General features: G+C 38.5%; 1 protein-coding gene across 11 annotated transcripts in view; it reads right to left on the bottom strand.

The window, feature by feature from the left end:
• ABI2 (abl interactor 2) overlaps positions 1-14965 on the bottom strand; it is a 101232-nt gene that overhangs the window by 55369 nt on the left and 30898 nt on the right. For all 11 annotated transcript variants that reach the window (XM_006153064.3, XM_006153068.3, XM_006153071.3 and 8 more), the window contains exon 2: positions 12955-13122. In XM_006153064.3, the coding sequence (XP_006153126.1) occupies positions 12955-13122 (168 nt within the window). The remainder of the gene's footprint in view (positions 1-12954; positions 13123-14965) is intronic.

Raw genomic sequence — 14965 nt, 5'->3', positions numbered from 1 at the left:
ATCTGGTACTCTTAATCACCTAGCCATGGACCCAGCCCAACTACTTAAGTTTTAATTTCAAAAAAATAAAAATTAATCATATTTTGAATAAAATGTAATGAGTCATCCTAGATCATTACTCTTATGGAACAGGAAACAAATATTTCATATTTATTTCATTTTTTTAAAACAAAAATAAGGAACTTTTATGAAACTAGTCTTTGTCAAATAAATTTCAAAATATTTTTCAGAGAATATAATTCTCAAGAGACACTGTTTTTTTAGTATTCACTTTTTAAAAATATACTTAGTTTACCCAATTTATTCAAATACGAAACCATAAGAATGCATGCCTGACCAACATAACAGAATTGTAAGATCATAGCAAATGGGAATTTTAACTTTAAATTTCTATCCTAGAAATAGTAATAAATTCCTGGAGAATGAAAAGGAGCACACAACATCTACTTATTTGTGCTAATTAATATATAATAATATTTTATAACAAACACATATTTTTTCATTGTTTTAAGATTTGACATTCCTCAAAAAGCATTAACATATAAATTACTAATCTGTTTATCTGATTTATACAACTATGGCTCTAAGGACTGAATATATTAATTTATTATCTGTATGTTCACAAATCATACACAGCCCAAGGCTATAGTCAACCACAGTGAGATTAAAAAGAAGCCAAATACCACAGAGAAGACGAGAGCACAACTAGAGGCCTAAGTAAAGGAAAGCTGCTATAATACGGCACAAATTTTGGTTCTATGTTTTCTGGGAGAGAAAGCAAGTAGAAATATAACAAGTTACAAAGAAATATATAACTTCGTCAGGAAAATGACAACGTTCCCAGCACTTAATTCTATAAGCAATTTGTTGAAGGACTTGGGGGGCGGGGGTAGGGGAGGTGGCAGGCAGCTTTTGTTGTGTATATCAAATCTCAATAAAAACTGAAGGCATATTTTCAGAACAATTTTTAAAAGTGTACATCAACGAGGAGCCAGCAGGTGGCAGCTGGAGCTCTAGACTCCCACATGGATGACCACAGCTCAAGTCCTAGACTTGAGGACTTGAGGGTCACACCCGGCATATGTACATGCATACCCAGGTCCCGAGAATGAAGGTGAGGCGACTGTGTTGTGGCCATTTCCCTTTAGGGGTGAATTCTCATTTTCCCTCCCTCTCTAGTGATAATGTTTTGTTGTTGGGGGCCATCCTGAGCACTGTAGGAAATAGTGAGCACCCTGAGTTGCGACAACTGAAACCAGCTGACATAGCCAATGTCTCTTGCAGGCAAAGTGCCCTGATTTAACACCAAAGACCTAAAGTAAGGACTAATCAATCAGCTGTGTGTTTCATGGTTCACTCTCCAATAGCAATTGTTCCAAACATTTCACAAGAGTTGACTCCACGGGAACCAGCAGTTAGCGTAATGGCTATGTTGCTGGACTCCCACGTAGTCAACCGTGGTTCGCGTCCCGGACCCGGTGGCTTAAAACTCACGCCGGATGCGTGTGTGTACATGCCCAGGATCCCAAGAGGAGAATGGAGGAGAAGGGATTGCAGCGTGATTTCTCGCTTTCTGTCTCTATGTCTCTCTCTGTCTGTCTGGCGAGCGCATGCGCCCTATAGCCAAAACCTCTCCAAAAAAAAAAAAAAAGAGTTGACTCCAAATTAATGCCTGTAGTGACTGCATAAGATATATACAGATATTTGAAGTTATTACCATTTTGAAATGCCTAAAGAAAGAAAGGTACTGTATGGTTAGGAAAATCGAAGAGTGTGTTCAATGTGTATTCGTGCCATCCCACTGCAAAGATGGATGGAACTGCAGGAGTTCCTGTGAACAGAATCAGATATACCTTTAGAAATGGCTAATGTTTTATTTAGAGTTTGAATGATAACTTATGAAGAACACTAAACCTATCCCATAAATAAGGAAAGAAAACATTTGGTCCAGAAGATTTTCAAGGTTTCCAACAATCACCTGTTTCAATTTGGTATAGCTTTCTCTTGTAAAGAACGTTAAAATTAAAGAGAATAGTAAAATGAACATCTCCCCTGTACCTATCAACCCAGTTCCAGCATTCAACATATAGCCAATCAACACTTTTAAAAGAAATCTAGTTATATTCCTATAATGCATTTTAAATAAAAAATATGGCTACTATATTTACTTAAATCAAATTCACGGCCTTCAGTAAGCACTACTGCCTCTGCCTTCATAATATCCTTTGACATTAAATGGTACAATGCATTAAGTTAAATTCTACAAGTACAATGACATTTAGAAGGAATTTTGAGAGTAGGAAAAAAACAAGTGGGGCCAGTTGGTGGGGTGGGGATTAAGGTAGCTGCATCCTACATAGCCGAGTAGCCCCAGACCCAGCAGCTTCAAAATCACAGCAGATGCATGTGCATGCGTGCCCAGAATCCTGAAAAGGAAGGAGAAATGGAGAGAAGGGATTGTGACATGACCATTCTTCACTGGGATGCTTTTTCGCCACTGTCCACTCTCACCTGTCTCTGGCGAGTACACATGCCCTCTGCCAAACTTTTAAAAAAAAGGGGGAGAGTTCAGCAGATGGCATAACGGTTACATTGCTGGATTACCACATGGCCAACCCCAGTTCAAGTCTCAGACCTGGAGACTTGGAAATGATGCTGGGGCGCATGTGCGTGTATGCCGAAGATCTCAGGAGGAAAATGGAGAAGAAGGGACTGTGGCATGGCCATCACCCCCAGGGGGTGATTTCTCACTTTTCCTCTCACAGTCTGTCTTAATCTCTCTCTGGTGACCATACATTCCCTCTGGCCAAAAAAAAAAGGCAGGGCCAGCTGGTGGTGTGGTCCCACATTCGAGTCTCAGACTCGACGACTTGAAAACATAGCAGGTACCCAAAATTCCAAGACGTGAACAGAGGAGAGGATTCTGGCACAGCCATCCCCTCCCCCTGGGGAGTGATTTCTTCTCGCTTTCTCACTCTCTCCCCCCCACTATGTTTCTCTCCAGCAAACACATGCACCCTATAACCAAAATGGAAAAAAAAAAAGTATTTCAAATTTATCCTGGGTTTCTAAAGTTATAGGACATAGTTAAATGTCAATAAATGTACTCTTACTTTCTTACTTACAGAAGACCTCAGTGTCAACGCTCCCCTGTGGTAAGCAAAAAAATGTGTCCCGCTAGTAAAGAAAATAAAAACTAATAAAGTTCACTGCTATTAATACCACTATTCTTTGCTACCAATCCCAGTAACCAAAAAATACACCAAGAAATATCACCTCAATAGCACAGGACTTAAACATATACATTTTCCTACGGTTCCGTAGTAATTAGTTTCCCCATCCTCACTGCTTTTGCCAAGCTGGTCTTACATGCTGCAAGCTTCCCCATGACACCTTAGCCACACAGTGCCAAACCAAGGTTCCTAGGGATACCTCTTATTGCTTTGAGATAATCATACTGATTCCCAGCTCTTCTGCAAGTCTGAGCTCCACTCCCACATCTCCCTCAGGAGCCCAAGCACATGCTCAGGCCACAGCAGGTAACAGGAAGTACTGTATAAAATATTTTGTTTTATGATTATCCATGCATTGTTGCTTCCCAGTACCACAGACAATTGAGAGTTGACTGTACTGGATAGCACCGCCTCAGTTAGATCCCAATCAGTGTGGGAAAACATCTGCGATCAAACAGTTACAGTGGATTAACTCTACTAAATTGTGTGTTTTTAAATATGTCTTAACATTTTTATTAGTTAGCTAGTATTTCAGATAATCACTGAATTATTTAAATTATAAATTCATTTCAAATTATGCATCTTTCATAAAACTAAGTTACTAACAAACTGAATGGGTAATTTTTACTTATTCATTTTTGTATACAGTGATTTAAAAACCAATTAGGAAATTAATTAGAAAGTATAGAAATTTTACTTTCTATCCTAATTACATATTGATAAACTTCACTGGTATTTCCTTTATTTCAAATTGGGGTTTTTCTTTTTTTTTTGAGAGGTTTTTGCTATAGGGTACGTGCACTCACCAGAAAGAGACAGACAGAGAGACAGAAAGCGAGAAATCACTCCCACAGGGGGATGACCATGCAGCAATCCCTTCTCCTCCATTCTCCTTTTGGGATCTTGGGCACTCATGCACAAGCACCTGGCATGAGTTAAAGCCCCCAGGTCCGGGACTCGAACCACAGTTGACTATACGGGAGTCCAGCAACATAGCCATTATACCATCTGCTGGTCCCCAAATTGGGTATTTTTAAATAATGAGTGTGTGAGTATGAATATTTTCTCTCTTTTATCTCTCCCTCTACATATATACATATGAAGTTCCATATGTACATGTGTGTAAAGTTTTAGATATATATAAAGTTTTTAAACCAAGTGACCACACATGTTTAGCTTTTCGGTTTAGACCTCCCACTGCCTTTCAGAATCTCTTAAGAATTACTTTGGCTCTTTTCCTCCCTGGCTGCTTGAGGATATACTGCCATCATGAATGACACAGTAACTATCTGAACCAGGAAATTCATGACCAATTGACTACTTCAGAGGAAACAAATGGTCACTGATGTCCTTCACCCCGGGAAGGCAACAGTACCTAAGAGAGAAATTCGGGAAAAACTAGCAAAGATGTACAAGACCACACCAGATGTCATCTTTGTGTTTGGGTTCAGAACCCATTTTGGTGGTGGCTTTGGCATGATTAACAATTCTTTGGGTTATGCGAAGAAAAATGAACCCAAACATAGACTTGCAAGACGTGGCCTTTATAAGAAGAAAAAGATGTCAAGAAAACAGCAAAAGGACTGCAAGAACAGAATGAAGAAAGTCAGGGGGACTGCAAAGGCCAATGTCGGTGCTGGCAAAAAGTCGAAGGAGTAAAGATTCCGCAATGACTATCTGCGGTGATTTTGCGGATTTTTCATGAGAGGATTAATAAACTAAAAAATTTTATGTGGAAAAAAAAAGAATTACTTTGCATCATATCATTTTACAATCATCCTTTCTATCTACTTTACTTGTTACCTGTCAACTAATTCAACACCTGGTCCAACAACTCCCAGTCAGCTCTTGAAAGGTGAAAGAAACACTACACTTTTGAAAGTTCTTCATGTTACCATTTGTCCTCTCTTGATCTTCAGCTAAGATGAACTGAATAAAGATGGTACTTGTTTCTGTTAGAAAAGAAAGGCCTGGCTGAGAAGAACTTGTTTATAAGAATTTCAGTCTAGGGCCAGTTAGTGGGATGGTGGTTAAGGCAGCTGGATCCCACATGGCTTACTGCTCAGTTCAAGTCCCAGATTCTGCAACTTGAAAAACATATCAGGCGTAAGTGTCCAAAATCTCGAGATGAGAATGAAGGAGAAGGGACTGTGGCATGGCCATCTCCCCTAGAGTGTAGATTCTCACTTTTCCTCTTTCCTTCTCTCTGTCTCTCTTTGGCAAGCACACATACCCAAAAGCAAATTTAAAAAAAAAAAAAAGAAAGAAATGAACTCTGAATAATGATCTGTAAATCTTTTTTTCCCCCAAGTTACCAGAAATAAACACAAAATCACGGATACTGTATAAAGCATTTGTCCTTACACACCACACTGACTTACATATAGGTGTGGCTTGCTCAAGTACTCAGTAAAATTAAATGTTTGCTCTGATAACAACATATTCTTAAAAAATACTTAATGTTGATTTTATTACTACTACCAGTTAAAAGATTAAAATTTTTAATTAAAAAAATAATATACTTCTAGGGCCAGCAGGTGGCATGGTGGTTAAGGCACTGGACTCCCACATGGATGATAGTTGAGTCTTAGATCTGGCAGACTGAAACTCACACCAGGCACATGTGCATGTGTGCCAAAAATCATGAGAGGAATACGGAGGAGGAAAGACTGCAGCATAGTCATGCCCCTTCCCAGGGGGAGGGAAACTTCTCACTTTCCTTCTCTCTGACTCTCTCTGAGTCTCTCCAGCAAGCACATTCACACTCTGGCAAAAATCTCAGTAATAATAATATGGTTTCAAAGAACTGATAGGAAAACAGCAAGCTAGAGATGAAATTTCTTTAAAATTTATCATTCCTAAAATACCATATAGTACATTACTTAATACTAACTATATTGTCCTTTTAGTACAAAAAAGTGACTGATACCATGTGGGGTATTCCTGATCAATTCCAAACATGCACAGAAAATGTGTTATTTTGTTTAGTTGAGGTATTCTTCCTTTCTGATACACAGTTGGAAATCAATGCAATTCCTATCCTCAGGTTCTAATTGAGAATAATATTAGAAATAGTGTAGTTAGGGACCAGCAGTTGCGCAATGGCTATGTTGCTGGACTCCCATGTAGTCGACCGCGGTTTGAGTCCCGGACCCGGTGGTTTAAACTCACGGCGGGTGCATGTGCGTGCATGCCCAAGATCCCAAGAGGAGAATGAAGAAGGGTTTGCATCGTGTCCATCCTCCCTGGGGGGTGATTTCTCGCTTTCTGTCTCTCTGTCTCTCTCTGTCTTTCTGGCAAGTGCACACGCCCTATAGCAAAAACCTCTCCAAAAAGAAGAACAGAAAAGAAGGAAAGAAATAGTGTAGTTATATCAGAATAATAAAAGGTTAAAATGAATGGATACACACTGAGGTGGACAGCAGAGCCAATAGAAAGAGAAGCAAATTCAAACAAGCTTACTTGTGATAACCTCAGAAGAATAAAGAATTCAAGCTCATAAATCATCATCAGTGCTATAATCTTATAGATAAGAAAACTGAAGTTCAAAATAAATCAAATGTGGGATCAGCAGTTAGTGTAATGGCTATGTCGCTGGACTTTCATGTAGTCAACCATGGTTCGCGTCCCGGACTCAGTGGCTTAAAACTCACACCGGGCGCATATGCGTGCGTGCCCAAGATCCCGAGAGGAGAAGGGATTGCAGCGTGGCCATACTCCCTGGGGGGTGATTTCTCACTTTCTGTCTCTCTGTCTGTCTGGTGAGCGCACACGCCCTATAGCAAAAACCTCTATAAATAAATAGATAGATAAATAGATAAATAAATATACAGATAAATAAATAAATAAAATGTGACACAGCAAAATAGACAGAATAAAATCTAGATGCCCTGACCCTCCCTCCTCCAATTCTACTCAGTCCTCAGTGTCTATTTCAACCAAAATGCAAAAATGCTAGCGCACTAGGAGGCTGAAAAGTATAGTTTTCTTACCCAAGAGACAGAAAAACGATAAAGAAACTGACTCCAAAATGTCTAACATCTACTGGTCCTGAACTGCTCTACCAGACAAAACCTACTGCCATTCCAACAAACCTGTGATCTTGTCTTTGATCAGAATGAACTTTCATTTCTTTACTTCTTCACATCAAAGTCTACAAATTCTCAAAATTCAATGCTTTTGCACAAATTGTACAAAAACCTGGTCTCAAGACAAAAAAAAAAAAAAACCAGCTCCCTCTAAGATCGTGTAATATTTGTAATACTACAAACCATATGATAAAGTTTAAGAAACAAAAATGTGGGGGTGTGGGGAGAATTTTAGAGCAGGGGCTGACAAATGGCCACATGCCAAGCCTAGTCCACAACATGTTTTCAGATGGCCACAAGCAAAGAGTAGTTTTAACATTATTTAAGTTACTTTAAAAAACATACACACTGGGACCAGCAGATGGCAGAATAGTTACATCACTGGACTCCCATGTAGTTGACGGCAGTAGGAGTCCTGGACCCTGACAGCTTAAAAAACTCACGCAGAGCACTTGTATGCACATGTCCAAAATCCTGAGAGGTGAATGGAGGAGAAGGGATTGCAACATGGCCAACTCTCCTGAGGGGTGATTTCTTGCTGTCTCTCTCTGGCTCTCTGCCAAGCGCATGAGCCCTATATATATCCAAAATCTCTCTTTAAAAAAAAAAAAAAATGGAACCAGCAGTTGGCATAATGATTATGTCTCTGGACTCCCATGTAGTCAACCACAGTTCAAGTCCCAGACCCGGTGGCTCAAACTCACGCCAGGCACAGGTGCATGCGTGCCCAAGATCCCGAGAGGAGAATGGAAGAAAAGGGATTAGGATTACAGCATGGCCATCCCCGGGGGGGGAGGGGTGTGTGATTTCTTTCTTTCTGGCGAGTGTGTACACCCTATAGCAAAAAACTCTCAAACACACACACACACACACACCCACAAATAATGAGACTGAGTCCACTATAGTCCACAAAACCTAAAATATTCACCCCTCTACCCTTTATAGAAAGTTTGCCAACAGGTTTCAGATTGTTTACTGAGTATTTGCTTTTGTAAACAGAATAGTTTTTCACTTGCACCACAGAATAATCTTCCAGTCTAAAAAACATAAAGTAGTTTTGCTATTCAACTGACTATTTTTTTAAAGAGGTTTTTGCCATAGGACATGTGCATTCACTGGAGAGAGAGAAAGAGACAGAGACAATGAGGGAAAGTGAGAAATCACCCTCTACAATCCCTTCTCTTCCTGGGATCATGGCACACACACACACAGGCCCAACATGAATTTTAACCCACCAGGTCTGAGACTCGAACCCCAGTTAGCCGTGTAGGAGTCCAGCAATGTAACTGTTACACCATCTGCTGGCCCCTCAACTGGCTTTTTAAAAATTTTTTTAAATGATTATTTATTAAATTTTATATATTCATTCATTTATTCTTAATTTGACAGAGAGACACACACAGAGAAAGAAAAAGAGGGGAAGTGAAAAACCAAGCCACCAGGTCCGGGATTCAAACCATGGTCAGCCACGTGGGAGTGTCCAGTGCCTTAACCACCATGCCACCTGCTGATCCCCCTCAACTAGCTTTTTAAAATGTGTTGTAGAGCAGGTGCATTGACCAAAGAGAGAGAGAGAGAGACAGAAAGTGAGAAAGCACCCCTCTTCCCCAGAGGAGATGAAGATGCGACAATCCCTTCTCCTCTATTCTCTTAGAATTTTTGGCTTACGTGGGGCCAGTAGATGGCATGGTGATTAGGGACGCTGGACTCCCACATAGATGACTGCTGTTTGAATTCTGGCCCTGGCAGCTTGCTTTCTCTCTCTCTGTCTCTCCCTCTCTGGCCAAATTAAAATAAATAAATGAATAAATAAATGTTTTGCTTACGTGCATACAAACACACACATACGCATGCACACACATGTGTAAGGTGTATTTTTCAAGCCGCCAAGTCTGGGACTCAATCCATATAGTTGGCCATGTAAAAGCCAATCACCTTAACCACTATCACCAGCTGGCCCTCAACTGACTGCTTACATAATTCGACCTGCATCTTAAACATAACTGAAAAAAGTCCAATTATTGAGACCAATGCAGGAACATTTTTTTTTAATCACTCATTTCTTAGACACGGACCCCAACAGCCCACTTCTTCTCCATCCCTCATGGAACATACATACAATCTGTTTAACCTCACCAGCTGCTGTAGAGATGCAAACCCCTCACCTCTCAGATACTGACCTCCATACACTCAACTCCAAACAAGAAGGTTCAGCATATTCTGGACAGCTCTCACTGCAGTTCATTATTTCTGACCTACTAACCTCTATCCATTCATCTCTCCTGTTTTTTACCTATTTCACTAGAAACCATGAATTTGACTCTGTTAATTAAGTCAATTTATATGACACTCAGAAAGGAAATGTTCTTATTAACTAAATCAATACATATACTTCTAATCTAGGGTGACCTTTCAATATTAGTATTTCCCTTCCTCTTTGAGCCTGCTACTCTTTTCTACCAAAGAACTATACAATTCTAATCAGAAAATAAATGATTATCTTTCATTGTCATTACTTTGTTACACTTTACTCACATAATCTTTCCCCTATCAACTAAAAAAAGTTGGACAGGCCCCAGTCAAGTGCTGTGCAGAGAGAACCAGATTCTACACGACTGACCACAGTTCAAATTGTGGCCTACAACCTTGTAAAACATGCCAGGTATGTGTACGTATGCCCAAAATCCTAACGGGAGGGTCCTAATGGGAGGGAGAAATGTGGAAAAGTATTACAGCATGACTATGCTCTATTAAGGTGCTTTCTGCTTTCCTCTCGCTCTCTGGCAAGTGCACACACCCTCTGACTATGTGTGTGTGTGTGTGTGTGTGTGTGTGTATATATATATATACACACACACACGTGTAGAGATGTAAACCCCTTACCTCTCAGGTACTGGCCTCTGTGTGTGTGTGTGTGTGTGTGTGTGTGTGTGTGTGTGTGTATGTATTTATATACACAAAAAGAAAAAGCTAATAAAAAGTTGTTCCTCATTTTTAGAAACTCTAATTTAAGACCCTCAAGTATAGACCTTAAAAATGAAAATTCTGTATCAAACCAGTAATTTGTCAACCTCCCTCCTACAGAAAATCAAGTTCATCTATTTCACCACTTAAATTGCAATTGATTATTTCAGAGGCCTTTCTAATGCATAATTTACCTCTTGTTCATGAAATTTCACCAATTTTGGGGGGGACCAACAAATGGCATAATGGCTACATCACTGGACTCCCATGTAGCTGACCGTTGTTCAAGTCCTGAACCCGTTGGCTTAAACTTGCAGCAGGCGCGTGTGTGTGTGCATGCCCAAGATCCCAACAGGAGAATGGAGGAGAAAGGGACTGTGGAGTGGCCATCATCCCCCGGAGGGTGATTTCTCACTTACTGTCTCTCTCTTTTTGGCAAGCACACACGCCCTATAGCAAAAACCTCTCCAAAAAAAAAAGAAATTCACCAAGGTTTTTTTTTTGTTTTAACTTAAGAGACACAAGAAATACAAGAAAGCAAAAAATTATACAATGTCTATGTAGGTTTATACGGAACGTGAAGAAATCCTTATAACAGCAACTTCAGATTTAAGACTAAATAATATTAAATAATAAGAAATTCCTCTAAATCAGTCTGATGAATTTTCAAAGAGCAAACATATAAGGTAGTTTATGACATCAGATTTAATTATGTAGACTATTTGATTTGATTATACAAGTATGCTCAAATTTAGAAGCTCAAAAGCGGTTGAATTAGTCATTTCAAGAGTCCTAAACTCTCAAGATATATTTAAAAAATAATGATAATATATGCATTTTAAAATTACTTTTCTTCCATAAGTTTTTTAACCATTTATGTCTAAAAAGAGTGTTGAATACTACCAAGTTACTGAAATGACAAAAGTGATTAAAAAAAAGGCAGGGGGGATTGATCTGAACAGACAACTCTCAAAAGGAAGACACAGAAATAGCTAAAAATCATAAAAGAAATGCAAATCAAAACCACAATGAAGTACACCCAGTCAGAACAATTATTTTCAGAAAAGCAAAGAAGACCAAGTACCAGTGAAGTTGCAGAGAAAGGAGAACCCTCAAGTACCACTGGTAGGAATGTAACCTTGTACAGCTACTAGTGGAAAACTATATGAAGGTTCCTTAAAGATAGAAAACATAGACTCACTTTTGACCCAATAATCCCACTATTGGGTATATACCCAAAGGACAGGACATTAATCAGATGCCAGAGAAACATCTGCACATGCATGTTTACTGCAATATTATTCACAATAGCTAAAACATGGATCAACCAAAGTACCACCAAACCAACAAATGGATAAAGAAAATGTAGCATCAAAATCCACAATGGCATACTATTCTGCCATGAAGAACAATGAATCCCTGTAATTTGAGACAAAATGGAGAAACCTACAAGACACTGCCAGATGAAGCCAGTCAGGCTACAAAAGATAAGTACTATAAGCTTCTATTTAGCAAATACCAAGTGTTCTCACTCTTTAATGAAGCTAATAAATAATTCAATAATTATAAAGTAGAAATTATATAATTATAATTCAATAATTATAAAGTAGAAAAAGTAATAGTAATTACTAGAATCTGCACTGGTAGCAGGGTAGGTTGGAAGAAACTGGTTAACACTGGTAGCAGGTTAGGTTGGAAGAAACTGGTTAACAGACACAGGAGTACATGTAAATAACTAGAATAGATTTTGGAACAGTGTACCACAGTAGAGTAAAAGACACTGACAAGTTAATATATGCTTCCAAAAATATTCAGTAAAATGGGTTTTAAATGTGCACAACTAAATAAAATATTAAATGTAGAAGATGATAATAAATATATCCTTGATTATGACATACTATTGGGTCATTGGGAAAGTTATGATGCCTTTTTGCATAGAAAAACAGAAAAACATCATAACTTTCTCAATAACCTAATATATGCATGCTTTAAAAAAAACTATACTATATCCCACAAAATACAATTTATTTGTAAATCATAAATTAGTTTAAAAATTATTTTGTAAGAAAAAATATTACAAGGATATACCAAAATATTGATAGTGAAAGGCTTGAATAGTGATGAAAGGATTTTTCTCTTTTTTTGGGGGGTCCTCTTCCTATATTTCATTAGCATAACTTTTGTAACTGAAAATGTTTAAAATATTTTTAAGTTATAAAGATAATTTAAAAAGGTTTACTAGTCACTTAGTCTTTCCATTATTGCAGGTATAGTTAACATAAATCCTACCAACAACAAAAGAAAACCTAAATCACCAAGCTTAGTGCCTGGTATTTATTTTTTAAATCAATAAAGGAGGATGAAATTTGGTAAAAACTGGAAGAAACAGGGCAACTTTTCACTGAAGAGATGATTATGGTACCCTGACAACTGAGTTCTGGTGGGATCCATTAAAACTTACTGTTCTTTCAAAAATCACTGCATAATTAACCACCTCACAAAATAGAATTTAAAAATTACATAATACTGATTCTGTATTTTCCAAATCATAAATGTGAGTTAAAATCATAAATGGGAGTTAATTTACACAATAAAGGCTGGCAGTATTACAAATAGCCTGTGTTTATTAACTGCTCCTCATAGGCAAAAAGGAAACAGTGTGGTCTTACTTGTGAAATATGATTGATAGAAGATTCCATCCTTCGTAGCTGGGATGCCTGGATATCCAGCATCTGCAGGACATTGTTGGCCAAGGTGTTTATCAGATAGGCAACACTTGCTAAGGATTGAGTGGTGTAGGCTTTGGTTTCTTCTAGGGCTCGCTGCTTATCTGCTGACTGGGGGAAAAAACAAACCAGTGATCATTAACTCAAGATAACCCATCTCTAGCAAACTAAGCCACCAAAGTACTCATCAAAACCATTCTGCTGCTTCACAAGTCAATAAACGTGAACAGAGAAGTTCATTACACAGCTTCTCAAGATTCTGCTTGGAAAGGTAGTATTAATTTGAATGCAAAAATTCTGTTGTACTTTTTCTTTCCTGAATTCTTCCTTTCCTTTCACTGTAACATGTGAAATGTAGCTAAAACATGTCTGATTAAGGTAACAATAAAAAGATAATATAAAATGATAATAATGATGATAAACATATAAAAATAATAAAAGGATCCTTTCTTCCCAAGTATTTTAAGAGTTATACCCTATAAAATATAAATTGTCAGGACTTACAAATCCTACTTAAAAAAAAAACTGCTATATATATATATATATACACACACACACATATATATATATATATATATACACTTTTATATTCATGTATTTAGAGTAAGCAGAAGCAGTTTCACCTTTCAGCAAGCCCTATAAGACTGATCTAACACCCTTCACGAAAACATGGAGGTAAATCACATCAACTGCAAAAATAAAGACCATTTTCAGCAATCAGACTGCCAATGTTCCATAAAATGTTGACATCGGTCTGCAAGGACACATAGCTATCACGAAGGGCCCCAAAGTAACCCTGTGGAGGACTTCAAACACATCAATGTAAAACTCAGTCTCCTTAGAAAGAAAAATAAGAGGCTCCAAGGCTGATAAAGGTAGAGAAATAGAAAGAACTGGCTATCATTTGCGCTCTACAGTCACGTACAGAACATGATCAAGGGTGTCACATTGAGCTGTTACAAGATGAGGTCTATGAGACCAACAGATGATGTAACTGTTACATTGCTGGACTCCATGTAGTCAACTGTGGTTCGAGTCCCAGACCTGGTCAATTAAAACTCACACTGGGCGCATGTGTTTACATGCCCAAAATCCAGGGAGGAGAATAGAGAAGGGATTGTAGTGTGACCATCCCTCCTGGGGAGGGTGATTTCTCACTTTCTGCCTCTTTGTCTCTCTCTCTCTCTCTCTCTCTGGTGAGCGTACGCACCCAATAGCAAAAATCTCTTCAGGAAAAAAAAGAAAAAGGGGAGGTCTGTGTATGCTCACATCCCGATCAATGTCATTATTCAGGAGAATGGGTCTCTCCTTTTTCACTTCTTGGTGAAAAAGACATCAACAGGGTTTAAGTAACACCAGGGGTTGCCTGTTCAGTACCTCAAGCTCTGGAAGACGAACTAATCCTTGAAGGAAACAAAACTGAACTCATTTCAAATCAGCGGCTTTGATTCAGCAAACCACAACAGTAAAAATCAAGGGTATCAGAAAATTCTGGAAGTGTCTGAAAAAAGTGACTCTGAAAAAAGAAACAAGATGCTAGATGATTCCTAAGACTTACCTATAATATTTTAATGATGCAATAAGAGATCTCTATTGATTTGAGACTTTTGTCTTTCAAAAAAGATGTGGAGGGGACAGCAGGTGGTGGTGTGGTTAAGAGCACCGGACTCCCACATGGCCGACTACGGTTCAAGACCTGGACCTGGCAGCTTTCTTTCTTACTTTCCCTCTCTCTTTCTCTCTCTCTCTGTCTGTCTCTTTCACTCTCACTCTGTCCGTCTCTGGTCAAAACTATTAAATAAACAAATCAATTAAGTTAAATAAAATAATTCTTAAAAGAAAAAAAGATGTGGAGTTGCTGGCAGGTGGTGTGGTAGTGAAGGGCACTGGACTACCACATGGTTCGCACCCTGGACCTACTGGTGCGCTTTCTCACTTTCTCTCTCTCTCTCTC

Source organism: Tupaia chinensis, unplaced genomic scaffold (assembly GCF_000334495.1).
Source record: "Tupaia chinensis unplaced genomic scaffold, TupChi_1.0 Scaffold000361_2, whole genome shotgun sequence".
In the NCBI taxonomy this organism is placed as follows: Eukaryota; Metazoa; Chordata; class Mammalia; order Scandentia; family Tupaiidae; genus Tupaia; species Tupaia belangeri.
Note: the sequence above shows the minus strand (reverse complement) of the source record. Positions and strands in the feature narration are given on the sequence as shown.